General features: G+C 30.4%; 2 protein-coding genes across 2 annotated transcripts; both read left to right on the forward strand.

Moving 5' to 3' along the window:
- Positions 1-1,434: 1,434 nt before the first annotated feature.
- Positions 1,435-5,043, forward strand: LOC110656815 (cation/H(+) antiporter 28). The gene is made up of 4 exons (XM_021813782.2): positions 1,435-1,875; positions 2,116-3,111; positions 3,573-4,163; positions 4,291-5,043. Exons 1-4 carry the CDS (start codon positions 1,675-1,677, stop codon positions 4,900-4,902), a joined length of 2,400 nt encoding a protein of 799 aa, XP_021669474.2. The 5' UTR covers positions 1,435-1,674; the 3' UTR covers positions 4,903-5,043.
- Positions 5,044-5,687: 644 nt separating this feature from the next.
- On the forward strand, positions 5,688-10,294 carry LOC110656814 (putative disease resistance protein RGA4). Its single transcript, XM_021813781.2, has 5 exons — positions 5,688-9,325; positions 9,411-9,498; positions 9,677-9,754; positions 9,838-9,906; positions 10,010-10,294. Exon 1 carries the CDS (start codon positions 6,227-6,229, stop codon positions 9,323-9,325), a length of 3,099 nt encoding a protein of 1,032 aa, XP_021669473.2. The 5' UTR covers positions 5,688-6,226; the 3' UTR covers positions 9,411-9,498; positions 9,677-9,754; positions 9,838-9,906; positions 10,010-10,294.
- Positions 10,295-17,530: the final 7,236 nt, after the last annotated feature.

Raw genomic sequence — 17,530 nt, forward strand, 5'->3', positions numbered from 1 at the left:
CTATTTTAGAAATCAAAATATTGAAATAAACAAAAGTGATCTTAATGAGACCCACCACAGTCAATATAATACGATAACAAGGGGCATATTTTTAATATTCTGGCAAAGTTAATTATATTATAATAGTATTTTTTTTAAAAAAAATCAACAATTTATTTTAAAAAATAGTTTAAAATTTCAATTTGCATAACAAAATAAGCAATTGGTGTGGACAGACAAACCAGTTTGAAATGATTATCATTAGCTGTAAAGAATCAATTCAAGCAATGAAATAATGAAACAACAGCTAAACATTTTGAAAGTTTTCTTGATAATTTGGAAACATCCAAAAAAACAAAATTCCAAGTTGCAGTTATCAGCATAGCTATGCTCTAATCATAGTTTTTTTTTTTCATCATTTCTCATCCTCTTCCCAGCCTAACAATTTTTTTCAAAAATAATCTAAGCGGAGAAAAATAATATTACAAATAGTAACTTTTTCATTTTGGATAATAAAAGAAATTTTTTCCAATAATTTTATGTTGAGAAACTTGCTATCTTATGATCTGTAAAAGAGTTTAAACCACTAAACCCCATCAAGAAGAGATATAACAAAGAGAAGGCAAAGACTCTGGCTAGAAAAACAAATAGAGCTCACAAACAGACACCCTCATAACCAAGCAATGCTGATTAAGCAATGAAAATAACTCTCTCAATAGCTTATGCATATAATTTTGTGGATAAATGAGTATACATACTTCGATGAATAAACTCTGTAAAATTAATATGGTTGATATGAAAATTTTCTTTCTTAATTCAATCTACTAGTTTTTATTCATAAATCATTGGTATATGTACAATAATTTTATTATTATTATTAATTATAGTGAATTTCATATTTTTTTTTATTCAATGAAGGTATGATTGATCGGATAATAATTTCTTTGCTACACAATAAGAGTTGGAGACCTTCTCACTCTCTCTACTTTAAAGGTGAAGAAAGATCAATCAGGCTGATTAATAAATCTCACATACTATAACAACATATTTATTGTATACATAACGACTGGATGATAATTATTCAAGTTTGGAAGTCTTGTCCGCCCAGGCTTCGCCTAGTGGTCAAGACATCGCTCACCCTGAGCAATGCCCCGGGTTCGAGCCCTTCCAAATAAAATGTCAGTTTAAGGCCTTGAAATGCAAAACGCAATAAAAAAAAAAAGTTTGGAAGTCTTGTTACGTCAAAATATTACCACTGGTAAAATTTGAAAGTGAAATTTCTCATTTTCATTTGTCTTTTTTTCTTGGAAACTTTTTTCCTATAACTGGGTTATATATTCGTCGTAGTTCATAATTGATATATTATTAAAAATTATGATGGATCTTAACACAGAATATAATAGGCCTCATATTAAAGAATATAATTTCTTAAATTCTGATTGATTTGAGTGTATAAATTCTGTTTTTTGTTATAATCCTACAAGCCTCTAGAGGCACTTACATGGCTTGATCTCCTCAACTTACTGCTCCAATTTCTCCTAATGGGACGCAATCAAATTACAACCACTAAGTTCATCTGGTAAACAACCCAAGGGGGGAAAAAATGGTGATCTTGGTTTGTTTGCAATCAAAAATAGAGAAATTTCATAGCCAGAAAAGTTCTGCTGCTCAGAAGCTGAATAAAAGAGAAAGAAAATGGCCGATAATTCCAATGTCAAGAAGGCTACTGTCGCTCAGGGATCAACACAGGATCAAACTTGTCAGAATTTTATAACCAACACTGTTAAACATGGGCCTGGAAAGATTATTGGAATCATCTTGACATTTGTTCTAAGCCATCTTCTGCACCATCTGCTAAGGCCTCTCTCTCAACCTCGCATAACCTCTGAAATTGTTGTAAGCCTTTTTCTAACTTCCTCTTCCTTTTTTTTTCTTTTTTTTCCTTGGTTCATTTGATTCCGACTAAGGCTTGAACATGCAACCTCTTCGACGACTCCATTATCATTCAACTAAAGATTCCTGTTTATTTTAACATGTATAGAAACATGCATATCCCATTTGACATGGTTATGTGTCCTGAAAATTGCTTACTGAGACAAATTAATATTATTTCTGTCAAATCTTTTTTCTGTGCAGATAGGGATTCTTATTGGCAACATACCATGGATTCGAGATTCTTTCGACGAAAAATTTATAACAACACTCAATTTTGTAGCTGAATTTGGGATGATTTGCTATATGTTTGTGTTAGGAATGGAAATGGATCCTTATGTGATCTTTAAACCACCAACTCAACCTGCTATAATAGCCTATGCAGGGATGATATCCACATTTATCTTAGCTTGCAGCATAACCCCATTTCTGCATTATACTAAAAATGCAGACATAGGCTTCACCCTTACCCTTTCAATCACCCTCTCCGGCAGTGGCTCGCATATACTCACCCGGATCATAACCAATCTTAAAATAGGCAAGTCGGATATAGGAAAGCTTGTGATTGCAGCAGGAGTGCACTCCGATATGATATCTATGCTTATCATCTCCGTTGGATATATTTTCATATATCCGACCTCAAAAATTTCTAATCTTCCTGCCCATCTTACAAATGTCTTAACTATGAGTTCTGCATTACTACTTCAAACGATTTTCGCAGCGACAATTTCACCAATCTTTATGAACTGGGTGAACAATGAAAATCCAGAAGGGAAACCTATGAAAGGTTCACACTTAGTGCTTTCCATTGCCTTCATGGTCATGGTATGCACTGCCTCTCCAATTTATGGATACAGTCCCATTCTCAGTGCATTTTTGGCTGGAATTTTTCTGCCAAGCGAGGGCAGGGTCTCAAAATGGGCAGTTGGTAAAATCAACTATCTGCTAAGCACCATTTATTATCCAATTTTTTTCTTCTGGATGGGGTATCATGCTAATTTCCAGAAATTTGAACCTGGCCAATGGGGAACGTGGGCAAGGTTCTTTGTCCTTACGACAATTGCACTGTTTGGAAAAGTGGTTGGAACAGTCATCTGCGGGGCAATATTGGGTTATCATTGGCGTGAATCTGCTGAACTTGGATTGCTCTTGACTGCAAAGGGTCATTTCCATGTATTTTTGGCCATTCTTTTGGACATAGTAAGTATTGTTCTCTTAAAATTTCACAATAAAAGTTGATTCCTAGTACCATGGAAGTTAAAGGTCAAAACGAGTTCAATTGTCAATTCCCTTGCAGATACTTGATAGTTAAGGTAACCTAGCAATAATCTCCTCCATTTTTTCATTTCTTTTTGCTTCATTTGGCTCTAAGAACTCAGATTCGAGACCTTATAGTCCTGGAGACACTCTATTAAGCATAGATGATGCTTTTAGGGGACATATACTGACAAAAAAACCAAGTGATTCCATGGCCAGAATATTAAATCTTCTCATTTTGATCCTTTTTGCGTTGAGGATTTTGGGAAGGCTCGTGTAATGCAAAACATGGAAGCTTAACAATAACAGAATTAGGATATTGCAAAACATACGCTGCCTTCTTTCAAGGAAACTAGCTGATTTAGTAATGAAAGTTCTAATTTGTGCTGTCAAATTGCTTGCAGTATGAAATTACAACTACTTCAACCTGTACTATCATGGTTATTGTGATCTTCTTCACAATTGTACACCCCCCATCGATTGTGATGCGAATCATTGAACGAGCAAGGAAACGTGCACCAACCCATCGAAGGGCTCTTCAAGGGCTCGATCCCACAAAGGAGCTTCCAATCTTGTTATGTGTTCACGGAACACATAATGTTCCTTCAACCATCAACTTCATGGAGATTTCTCGAGGGACAGCTGATCCTGGAATCTTGGTGTATGTCACTGACATGGTTGAACTCACAGATCAAATAGCTGCCTCATTGGTGCAGAGTGATGGAATGGACACTATGACAGTAACTGATAAGCAAGTCACAGACATGAGAGATCAAATCACCCAAACAATACAAGCTTACGTGGATGAAAATGGAGATGGAATCACTTTGAGAAGAATGCTTGCTCTTTCAAGTTTTAATAGCATGACTCAAGACATCTGCACTTTAGCAGAGGACTTAATGGTCTCCCTGATGATCTTGCCATTTCATAAGAACCAGTGTGCAGATGGAACATTAGATGGGGGTCATCCTGGGTTCCGATATGTGAATCGGAAGGTAAACATTACAAATTTAACAATAACATGTTCATAATTCTTCATCTTCCTATCTCATGCATGAACAAGTTCAACATTATAACTGCAAATCTAACTTGTAACTTACTAATGGTTCTGGATTATGACAGATGCTTAGAAATGCCCCATGCTCAGTGGGTATTCTAGTGGATAGAGGTCTTGGATTAGCTGAGAATATATCAACAACGCCAAGATCCTTCCATGTAGCAGTCATCTTCATTGGAGGCAAGGATGACAGAGAAGCACTAGCCTATGCAGGACGTGTTGCGCGACATCCAGGAGTAAAGCTCACAGTGATAAGATTCCTGCTTGATGATAATTCAGAAAATAACAGAAGAACTGGAAATTACAGAGTAAATCTTGCAGAACAAGAAGCAGAAATGAAGCTGGACGATGAGTGTTTTGCTCATTTCTATGAAAGATATGTCGCAGGAGGGCATGTCTCCTATATGGAGAAGCACCTGGCCAATTCAGCTGAGACCTATGCAACTCTGACATCATTGGAAGGGCAGTATGCACTAATCATCGTAGGGCGAGGAGGGAGGGTGAATTCAATACTAACAGTTGGGATGAATGATTGGCAGCAATGTCCAGAATTAGGTCCAATAGGGGATGTGCTTTCAGGGTCTAGTTTCTCACTCAAGACCTCTGTTTTGATCATCCAACAACACCATCTAAAAGGAGAACTAGATGGTTTGGATGATGAATTCTCCATCATGTAAATTTTCTAGTGAGATAGCTCAAAAACTTTTAGGTAGAAAAGAGCCAGAGAGTATTTGTAGAATAGAGTTGATAGAATGGGCAAAAAATTTCCATAATTATGTATTGAATTGAATCACAAGGAAAAAGGATAGATTTCAATATGTTTGCTCTATTCCTTTGTGTCATGCAGAATTTGTTAGTTTTTTTAATTCTTTATATTGCTTTCAATGATATATAAAGAATAAAGTGTAAAAGATTGTTTCTTGCCATAATTAAATACTTCCATCCTGCCAAAGGGAAAGGTATCATTTGACGACTTTGTTTACTCAATGCATAGATTCCAAATGTAAGCAATATGAAGCTCAAATACAACACACTCACACGATAAATGGCTAATTATCACTCAAGGTCATTTAACTTTATAAGTTATTTCATAAAATTCACTCAATTTTCTTTTTTTTTGAAACTCATTCAATTTTGATTTGAGTACTGTTAAAGTAACCATAACCAAATATTGCAGGTTTTCCGGATTAACTTGAGCTAAATTTTCACTCGCACTCATTCAACTTTAATAAGGTTTTTTTTTTTATTATCTATAATTACTGGTTTATAGGTTAATACAAATAAAAGAAAAATTTTTGCTATTCACATCTCTCCTAATTTCACATTTTTCTAATCAAAATCGAATATATTACAAGATATTTTAAATGATTTATTTACATGAGTATACATGCAATTAATTTTATACAAATTTTATTAAAGTGGTGACTTCTTCGTGAGCAAAGTAAGAAGCCACATCCCTTTAGCTTGCCATGGAGGTTTATTTTCACTGTTATTTTGCCCTTTCGATGATAAAATAAAGAATAAAGGGTAAAAGTTTGTTCTTTGGGCATAATTGATACCCTCCACCATGATAGAGGGAAAGGCATATAACAATCAACACATCAAAATTATACATTGCTTGATGCCGATCTCATTCTTCATTTAGTGGGTTTAGGGTTGCTTGAAGATTCGATTGTACAAATTAAGTACAATTCAAATATTTGCTTCAAGATGTTCATAACTTGGCAGAGTAGATTTAGAATGTTCTGGCTTCTTTTAAGAGCATGCAAAGCAAGGAATTTCGGGTTTGAGTGCGTGAGAATTAAGGAATTTGGAGCTGAAAAGTACACGGTAGTCCCCGTGATTACTTTCTTTACGCGTGGTATATTGGTATAGACATCACCTTCAAGGCAATAACAGTGAGTGAGGGTCCTATAAATATTGAGAATTGCTTTGCCACCATCTTCACAACAACATTTCATCCTTTTACAACCTCAAAAGCACCAAACAAAAGTACCCAAAATGGCCGAAGCAATTCTCTTTGATATTGCTGGGGAGATCATTATGAAGCTGGGTTCTCTAGCCCTTGACGAGATTGGAGTGTGTTGGGGTGTCAACGATGAGCTTCAGAAACTCAAACGCACAGTCTCCAGAATTCAGGCTGTGCTCCTTGATGCTGAGAAGAAGCAGGCGCTAGACGAGCAAGTCAAAGATTGGCTTGGAAAGCTTCAAGAAGTTGTTTATGATGCTGATGACTTGCTAGATGACTTCGCCACTGAAGCTTTGCAGCACCAAGTGATGACTGGAAATAGACTGACAAAGGAGGTAAGCCTGTTCTTTTCGTCTTCGAATCGGCTTGTTTATGGTTTTAAGATGGGCCATAAAATAAAGGCTATTAGGGAGAGACTAGCTGATATTGAAGCTGATAAACAATTTACATTAGAGGTTCAAACTGGGGTGAGGGGTTATACAACTATGGTCAGGGATCAAACTGAGTCCTCTGTACCTAGAGTTGTCATTGGGAGAGACAGCGACAAAAAGGCAATTGTAGAACTTCTAGTGGCTTCCAACAGTGAAGAGAATGTTTCAGTTCTCTCAATTGTTGGAATTGGGGGATTAGGGAAGACTTCACTTGCACAACTCATCTTCAATGATGAACGCATTAAGAATTATTTTGAGTTAAAAATATGGGTGTGTGTTTCAGATCCTTTTGATGTGAAAATGATTGTTAGAAAAATCTTGGAGTCTGCAACAGGTGCTAAGTCAGAAGATCTTGAGCTAGAGGCATTGAAATCTCAACTAGGAAATATTATGTATTCTAAAAGGTATCTATTAGTGTTGGATGATGTGTGGAATGAAAATAGGGAGAAATGGGATAATCTAAAGAAATTATTAGAGGGTGGCTCTAGTGGAACTAAGATACTAGTAACTACTCGCTCTGAAAGAGTAGCACAAATATCTAGCACTGTGAAACCATATGTTCTGAAAGCCTTATCCCCCTCTGAATCTTGGTCTTTGTTCCTTCAAGTAGCGCTTAAGGGACAAGAACCAAAAGATTCAAATATAAAAGTAATTGGAGAGAAGATTGTAAACAAATGTGTTGGAGTTCCTCTTGCAATAAAGACAATTGCAAGTCTTTTATGCTTTAAAGATCCAAAAAATGAATGGGCAACTTTCTTAGATAATGAACTCTCAAAGGTAGAACAAAATGAGAATGATATATTGCCAACCCTCAAGTTGAGTTATGATAATCTCTCGTCACATTTGAAGCATTGTTTTACATATTGTGCATTATTTCCTAAAGATCATTTGATCAATGTGACAACATTGATTCATCTTTGGGCTGCGCAAGGGTTCATTGAGTCTCCAAATTCAAGTCTATCTGTTGAAGACAGAGGGCGAGAGTATTTTATGGATTTATTTTGGAGGTCATTTTTTCATGAAGCGGAGAGGGATATATTTGGCAATGTAGAAAGTTGCAAAATGCATGATTTAATGCATGACCTGGCAACTTTAGTTGCTGGGAAACAGATTAGCAAGATAAATTCTAATGATACTCATGTAGATGAAAGAGCTCGTCATGTTTCTTTTGACATCTGGTATTTACGTAAGTCCCACCAAATTCCTGCTGGATTGTGTGCTGCAAAAAAGTTAAGGACGTTTCTTTTGCCTCATCAAGAACTTTATGATGATGATGATGATGATGATGATGATGATGATGGTACAATATCACTAGACAAGGTTATTTTGCCAAACTTCAAGAAGTTGCGTGTCTTTGATATGGATAGTTGTGGAATTGAAAAAGTGCCCAGTTTCATAAAAAGCCTAAGACATCTAAGGTATCTTAATGTTTCTCGCAATAAGAAAATTAAAGAACTTCCCAATTTTATTACAAACCTGCTGAATTTGCAAGTGTTAAATGTCTCTGAGTGTCATAGGCTACAGAAACTTCCTAAAGATATTAAAAAATTGATCAGTCTTAGGCATCTGTATTGTGCTGGCTGTCTCCGTTTGCACTATATGCCACGCGGGATTGGGCAATTGACTTCACTTCAAACTCTGTCAATGTTTATGGCAGCCACAGATGATTCAGTGTCAAAGTATGCTGGAGGATTAGATGAAATGGATACACTGAATAATTTGAGAGGAAGTCTTGAAATCAGAAAACTGGGACATGGGACAATAAATCCCAATTTGAAAGAGAAGCCTCTTCTTCAATCATTGATTTTACATTTTGATGATAATTTATATGTTCATAGGGAAGAAATGGCATCTTGCCTCCAACCTCATTCTAATCTTAAAGAGTTAGAAGTGTGGGCATACAGAGGCTTCAGTTTCCCAAGTTGGGTCTCTTCCCTCACAAATGCTGTCATTATCAGGATATTTCATTGCAGCAAATGTCAGCATCTCCCACCATTGCATCAACTCCCTTCTCTTCAATATTTAGAGATTAATAGTTTAAGTAATTTAGAATACATAGAAACTGAGGGACAAGGAACTACATTCTTTCCATCTCTCAAGCATCTCCAGCTCACGCACTGTCGTGAGCTAAAAGGATGGCGGAAGAGTTTTGAAGATTATAGAGATGACCCTACCGCCGTATCATCACAAGAGCTACTTCAATTTCCTTGTCTTTCCCAGTTTCATTGTCATGATTGCCCTAATTTGAGTTGGATCCCTCAGCTTCCATCTCTCGATGAAGAATTAGAATTGTTTTATGTAAGTGCGCAACTTGTGCAACAAATATTCACAACATCAATCTCTTCTTCTTCTTCGTCAATCGTTCCTCCTCTGTCTAAATTGAAGAATCTCTCCATTAACACCGTTGAGGAACTTGAATCTCTACCGCCAGATGGTCTGCAGAATCTCACTTCCCTTCAGCAATTACAGATGTTTGATTGCCCAAGATTAACGTCTTTTCCTCAGGAGATGCGTTCCCTCACCTCTCTACAAGAATTGAAAATTGTTGGTTGTCCCCTGTTAAACGAAAGATGTGCAAATAAAAAAGGTGAAAATTGGCATTTCATTTCTCACATCCCGAATATTGAAGTTGATTGGAGAAGAGTTCAATGGGAGGGCCGCTATCTACTACAGAACCAAGAAAAATCTTCTACCTCTTGAGTAAGTTGGTGCTTTTTTCTTCAATTGTCAAATTCTATTTATTTTTTTTTATCAGAAATTTTATACTATGATTCTTTACGCTCAGGAAATCAAATGACAAGTTATGAAGATTAGACATAGTGTATGCACTCTACTTCAAATCCCTCTTCAACAACAAGCAATACAATTAAGTTGTAAGTACCAATTTCACTTGTGTACATTTCTGAAAATTCTAATTAATAAATTGATATCTGGCAATAATGCTAAGGAAACCTGAAAGGCAGTTTCATTTCTAGATATTATAATGGATATGAATTCTGAATAATTTTGACTGGTCTTTCACTTTCTGCATACATACACTGGCTCATCAAGAATGAAGGATCATAGGATTACAGTTGTTTACATCACCATTAACAACAAGTGCAAAGGGTACTCGGAATGCATGGGCAGGTCATTCTTTTATCTATCTTACGTAATTCCGTCTTCACTTTCTATTCATGGATATAAAGGATTATTTTTTATTCCTTCTGCAGAAGTTATTAGAGAACTATTCAGAAACCAAAACAAGATTGGATTATTTTTATAAAAAGATTCATATAAAGGTACTTCTTGGAAAAACGTTTATAAGTTCTAGAGCAAAACTTTCAACTATTGACAGCATCTTGAAATTTTTGTAAGTACCAAATTTGTTTGAGCTGGCAACAGGTCTCAGCAATTCTTTGAGAGTGAGAACGAAGGGGACGGAGATTTTTTCCTCTGCTGATTTGAGTGCTGAAGGAGAGTTCTAATGGTGTTGGGTGCTGCAAGGTGACTCAAGACATTTTAGTATTTACTAGAAAGGTATTTCTTTTTATTTTCTCCAATTTTTTAGGATCTAAATTGTGGATTGAAATGTAAGAAATATTGTGTATGATCTCTTGATATAGTGGATTATTTTTCAGAGACTGGCCCGTGGTTTTTCCCTCTACATAAGAGGGTTTTCCACGTAAATTTGGTGTTCTTGTGGTTGATTTCATTTTCTTGTGATTTTTTTTTCTGATAAGCAATAAAAAATTGTTAGAAAAAACCATAAAAAGCCTGGCAGGGAGGAAGAAGAATAATCCCAACAACCAAAGGTTACAACAGAAAGTAGCATAACAAAACAGGACAATCCAAAATCAAAATAAAGCAAACATCCTGATATGATTCCTTTTAAGCACCAAGCAGAAATTCATTTGTAACTTTTCTAAAACGCCCATCTCCAAGTTGAGAATAAAATCCTTAAGCATCATAGATACTATATATTCATTCTAATATGTGATTTTTTAAAATATTTTCTGAACTTTTTTGCAATAAAATAGGCCTTTAGCAAGGGATTCACAGATTTGTCACTAAATCGGTTGCTATAATACAAATTAGCGATGGATCCGTGCCAATTAGTGGGCAAAACTTTTTAGCAACGTAAGTATTCCATCACTATTCCATAACTAACTAAAAAAATGACTTTCAGCGATAGCATTTAATACATCGCTAAAAAACCGTCGCAAAAGTATTAGCTACCGTCCATACATATTCGTCACCAATTCATTGTTAACAATATTATTAGTGACGAAATTTAATCCGTTGCAAATTCCATCACTAAAATGTTTTCATCTTTAAAAAGTAAGTGTTTTAAGACAAGTAATTTAGTTACTATGTATGTGTTAAAGCTATTCAAATACAGAGAATTTCAAACTTCATTTTCATGAAATTCTTATAAAAATTTTGAAATATTATATTTTCTCTTCTTAAAAATAATTCATCCTCAAAATTTCAAAACTCAGCTCATTGGGTATTTATACTTAATCCCTTGCTTTTAACAATTTTCTTTTTTCTTAAAACTCAGAACCTCTATTATCTCATTCCAAGTGTTAGAAACGACAGCTTTGCTAGCAGACTGAGAGCGGTGACTGTATTTATTCTCCCAAGAATCATACATCCTTAAAACACTCCTAAGCTACTGCTGTTTTATTGGTCCCTGCTCCTACTCATCTCCGGGGACTTTCTCAAGGAGTTGATTCTTTGCAACTATTAATCCCTTCATGTGTTTGTTGTTTTATCCCTATACGTTCTCTCTCTCTGTCAATTTTGAAATGGGACCTTCAATTGTCAAGAAAATGGAGTCTATTTCTAGCCTGGCTCCTTGGGAGTGCTACTGGGTTTGTTGGGTGTTCATGGAGCTTCCTGGAAGGCAACAATTGTTTATAATTTAACTAAACCTTAATTTTAAATTAGTTAGAGTCCTCTAGAGAAAACCTAACAATTGTATATAATTAAAAAAAAAAAAAAAGAAAGCTGAGGAAAATGTGGCTTCAATAAACATTAGTGATTTTGGATTTTTTTTTTAAACAATTGGCTATGATTGGAACTCGAACTCGGAACTTCACAAGATGACTCCAGTACGACTGCTAAAGCTCATTAGTTGTCTTGTTAGGGTTTTAGCATCAATTAGTTAATATAAGTACTATAGTCTTTTACAAGAAAGTTGGAGGTAAATGGATAATTTCTTGTAATTATGGAATATATAGCTAGTGAATTAATCCATTGGTTCATGTATAAACATAGGTAAGGTTGGCCGCGGCAAAATTGAAACTTGATATATTAAAATCTAAAATTTAAGATTTCATTAATATATTAAAGGAAGTTAATTACATTTCAATATTTATTAAATGATGAAAGATAAAACCATTCAACTAATATTTAAATAATATAATCAGCAAACTTTAATTCAATGATTCTAGAGTCATCTTTAGCATTTGATGCCTCAAATTTGAGTTCCGTTGAAGCCAATTGTACCAAAAAAAAATATTTAAATGATATAAAAACATTGACAAATTAAAACTAACCACTTGATAAAGAAATCATGCCTCATTTGATCAAGAAAAACACAAATAAGCCGAGTGACTTAATTATTTGTATAAAAAGAATGCAATTTGGTATTCTTTGAACTCAAGTTGGGAGAATGCTTCACCCATCACAACTGACTTGACTCTAGAGAGAGAGGTTCAGCTTTAACCGACTTGAAGAGGTCGATTATCAGAAGAACAATTTTGGAGCTCAGGAGTGAAATATATATTCAAGGAAAACATATTCATTGATTTCATTAACAATATCAGTACCTCACAAAGCAAAATCTGTTAAATCTCTTGCAGCCACATAAATTATTTTCTTCTTCTTTAAAGGCTTTTTTTTGGTTCCCATTAGATGAATTCCATATTTCCATTCTACCACATAAATCAATAATAGGAAATTGAATTGTTAACTCAGTATTAGAATTCCATATTTCCATTCAACCACTTTTAATTTATGGCTTTTGAGTTGGATGAGTTAACTCATTATTATACTTGTTATCATCTTCTCCTCTTAATTTTTCTAATTTCATATTTTACTCAAATTTAACCGATACTTATGCTTTATGCAATAATACAAGGGAAGCTATTGGAATTAGGAGTGTGCAAAAAGTCAGTTCGATTCTGAATCAAATCGTATTGAAAACTAAATTTCGATAAAAATTAAAATCGAATCAAACTAAATTATAAAAATAACTGAATCAAACCAAAATAATTCAATATATTTGGAACATATGTAAACAATGCCCAATACCCAGCATTCAAGAGTGCAAAGCTTCAGCATGCAAGATCAATAACAATACCCAAATGCAATACCCAAACATACAAACAAGATTACCAGAAATCAGTAACCATAAGCAAAAAAATTTCAGTTAATTTTATCAAATTGATATCTCCAATAGGGATTACAAATTATACAGTCATCAAGTAACAATTGAACCCAAGAAATTTCAACAACTAAAAACCAAAAAATATACACAAAATGACAAAATCCACAATGAAATAAAGAGTATTTACAGTTACTGACCCATCGATTGCTAGGAATGGAGTCGCTAGTCTTCGGCAAACAAAAACCACCACAGATTCAACATGCATCTAAGACAACACGCAAGCGTTCTGCCATAACCAGACATTAAGCATCGAGGGATGGAGACCCATGACCTGAAGTAAACCACCACAGCCAGAGATCGAGAGAAGGAATCGAGTTCGGAACAATGAGGGATGGGGACCCATGATATACCGGAGTGCACAATGGGAAGGGAGGTGAGATTCGAGACAAGAGGTAAGTGTCGAGAGGGAGAAGGATTCAAGAGAAGGGATGGAGAGAAGGCCAAAGGGACGATTGATGAGTGGCACTGAGAGGAAGAGAAAGGAGCGCTGAGGAAGAACGAAGAAGCGTCTAGGTCACGTTTTGAGAAAGAAGAAAGGTGGCGGATTCACTGGTCTAATTTAGCCATTTATGTACATATTAACATAATGCATTATGCAATACATGGAAAATTTATAATTTTTATTTTTTAGTTTAATTTTTAATTATATTTTAAATAAAATAAATTATTATTATTAAATTAACTTTTAATTAAAATTTATTTATTTCATTTAATTTAAATAAATTTTTATTTATTATAATAATAAATTTTTAATTAATTTATAATATAAATAATTAAAATATTTATTTAATTATATATATATTAATAGTAATTTTTATAATTATTTTATTAAAATATAATAAAATTACTTTATTCAAAACATAATTTAAATTTCATAAAATTTTTATATTTTATTTCATAATTTATTTGAATTAATTTTTTTAGATTTCAAAAAATATATTAGATTAATAAAAAAATAATATTATTTAAAAATATATAAATATAATTTTTTATTATTAATAAAATAAAAAAATATATTAAATTATTAATAATAAATTAAATTATTTAATTTTAATAATAATAAAAATATATAACATTATTATTAAATAAAAAAACATTTTATTATATTTTTTAAAAAATATTATACTTTTAAAATTTTTATAAAGTTTAAATTTTTTTATTAATTTACTATATTTTTATAAAATAATTCTTTTAAAAAATATTTTCGTTCTATATAAATTTATTATATAAGATAAATATAGTTCATAAAAATCAAAATTTTAAAATATCATTATTTTTTTATTAATAAAATAAATATTAAAAATACATATCATTTTTTAAAAGATATATTTTATAATTTTAATATTATAACTTTATTTTTTTAATCATCTTACTTATAGTTAAATCTTCGATATAATCAGATTTGCATTTTATTTTTTAAATTTTATTTTTATATAAAAATATAGTTGAGAAATTATTTATATATAAAAATTTAGATATTTAATTAAAATTTAAAAATATTTCTATTGAAAATTAACAATAATAATAAAATATAGATAATTAAAATATTAGTTATAATTGTATTCGATACATAATATAATGAAATAAAATATTAAAAAGTTTAAAAATTATTAGGTAAAAAAATTTATAAAAAAAGTAATTAAATATAATTAAATAAATAAATTTTGAAAATAATAACTAATAACTTTTAAAAGAAATAAAAAAAAGAGTAAATTAAAAAAAGATTTGAGAGCGGCTAAGTGAAATGAAAATATTTGCTGAAAGGAGAGTGATTAATATGCATTAAATATCTCTTATAATATATTATATATGGACAAATAAATGAAAAATACTTAAATAAAAGTTTAATTTTATAATTAAATATTATTTAATTGAAAAACGGTAATAAAATCATTTAAATTCAATTTTTATAGTAGTAAAATATTTCTCATTTATTTGGTCATTTCAATTCAATAGTCATAAATTAGCCATAATGATAATAATAATAATAAGTATTAATTAATTTTAAAAAATTGAAATTAAAAGAATATTAAATTATTAATATAAAAATTAATATATACTAATTATAAATAAGTCAAATATCTATATTTTATTTTTATAATTTTTTATATAGACTATACTTTTTGTCTCTTAAATTTTTTAACAAATATTTCATAATAAAAATAATATAAAATATAATAAAATAATAAAAATATTTATTAAAAATATGAAATAATTTAATATTAATTAAATTATATGACAATTGATTACGAGATCATAAATTAATGACCGTCACTGACTTTTTATTTTTATTATTATTATTATTATTATTATTATTATTATTATTATTGTTAAATTATTTTTAATTTTAAACCATTGTTATTATGATGATGATGATGATGATGGGTGACATGTGATAAATAATATTTTTACATAAATAAATTTATAAAAAAATAATATAAATAATTTTTAAATATTACATTTAATCATAAAATATTTTAATTTTTAAAAATCAAATTTTAAAGAAAATAATTATTTAAATAATAAATATTAAAGTAAAATAGTAAATAATATTAATAGTTAAAAGAGAAATAAAAAGAATTAAATAATTATTATTATAAAATAATATAAAAAATAATTACTAATGAAAAGTGACACATGATAAACCTTTTAAATAAAGTGTTATATAGTATTTTCTTGGAAATACCTGCTTGCTTTATATATATAGATAGATATAGAGATTAGTCAGTTTAATTTTTTTTTTTATTAAAAAAGTTGAATTGAACAAAAAATCGAAATTAATTAAAATTTAAAACTGAACTAAACCGAATGGGTCAAAAAGTTGAACTGATTAAACTAAATTTAACATGGTGCTTTTGCATGTCTTGTTAAGTTTTTTGTATCAATTAATCTATATAATATATAAATGTATGATGTAGGAGAACATTGGAATTGGCTAAAATACCCCTAACAATTTAATATTATTGCAATGAATGATCAAATTTAATTGTTTATTATAATTTTTTATTAATATTTTTCAATAATTCTAATTCTAATACAATTATAATTTTAAATTATAATAAATATATATATAATTATAATTAAAAAATTGAGTATTCAAATTCTATTTACAACAGGCATATAAATAAACATATAAAATATTAAACTCTAATTTACTATATATCATTTTCTTTTTACTAACAAATGATTGTTTTATAAATTAGCATTTTAACAAACTCTAATTAAAATTCTTTATATTGTTAATTATTATAAAATTTATTTGATTATTCATAATGATTATTATTTTATTTATATGTTATTTAATATTAATTATTCATAATAATTATTATTATGTTTGTTTGCTCAAATTGATTTGCAATTAAAAATTATATTAAAAAATTATAATTTCATAACTATAATTATAGTTATAATTCTAATATAATTATAGTTTTAAATATTTAGAATTTAATCACACATTGGTGATAAAAAAATTAAATAAGTTATGCACACATTACAAAATTAAATTAGCATAGAATTATTGTAATGATAGCATTTTTATTTCAGTTTCATAATTCCTCTAAACTGAGATTACATAGTTATTATTAATATGTTTATTTATTTATTACATATTAATAATTAAATTTAATTATAACAGATAACTTTTCATAAAAATATAATCTAATTAAAAAATAATAAATTTTAATTTAATAGATATTTTATTATTTTTAATTTAATTAAAATTTTTATTTATAAAATTAATTAAATTAAATTAACATTATTATTATTATTTTAAATAATGAAATTTAACATTTAATATTTATATGTAAATTATAAAGAGGAATAATTGAAAATTTGTAGAGATAAAATTATCATTGTTATTATTATAAGATAGAGTTTTTATTTTCTATTTGTATTATAAAATTTTATAAAATTTAATATTTTAAAATACTATAATTTTAAAAATTTGTATATTTAATGGGCTATTTTTTTAATTAAGTGATATTAATTGAATACAATATATTAAAATTATTAAAAATTATATATAAATAAAATTAAATTACAAATACTAATAACATGGATAGCACGTTAAATAAAAAAATAATTAATAGAAAAGACCAAATTAAATATAGCATGTGATTTTAAGCAATGAACTTCAACAACGCATGCCATTACTTGATGAACATCTGTCATACATTTAACATTTGACGATCTCCTACAATTGATTGCTTGTGTCTCATCTAAATACTCTTTCCTCTAATTTCCATCAACCACATTAAAAAGAATGTCCATTCCCTCTAGTTCTTAACAGAGTCGCGTGCTAGTAATCCCGAGAAAACTTTGCCATCTCAGCCCACAACTCAAAGTTTTAGTAACTTCAGAATCAAGTTTGATCAAAGCATTTATGCACTCAGCAGCAAAGATCTGAATGGTCGCAAATGCATTTTTATTCTTCTTCTCAATATAAAGATTAAGCAAACTCAAGTTGGCAC

Source organism: Hevea brasiliensis, chromosome 14 (genome assembly GCF_030052815.1).
Source record: "Hevea brasiliensis isolate MT/VB/25A 57/8 chromosome 14, ASM3005281v1, whole genome shotgun sequence".
NCBI classification, from domain to species: Eukaryota; Viridiplantae; Streptophyta; class Magnoliopsida; order Malpighiales; family Euphorbiaceae; genus Hevea; species Hevea brasiliensis.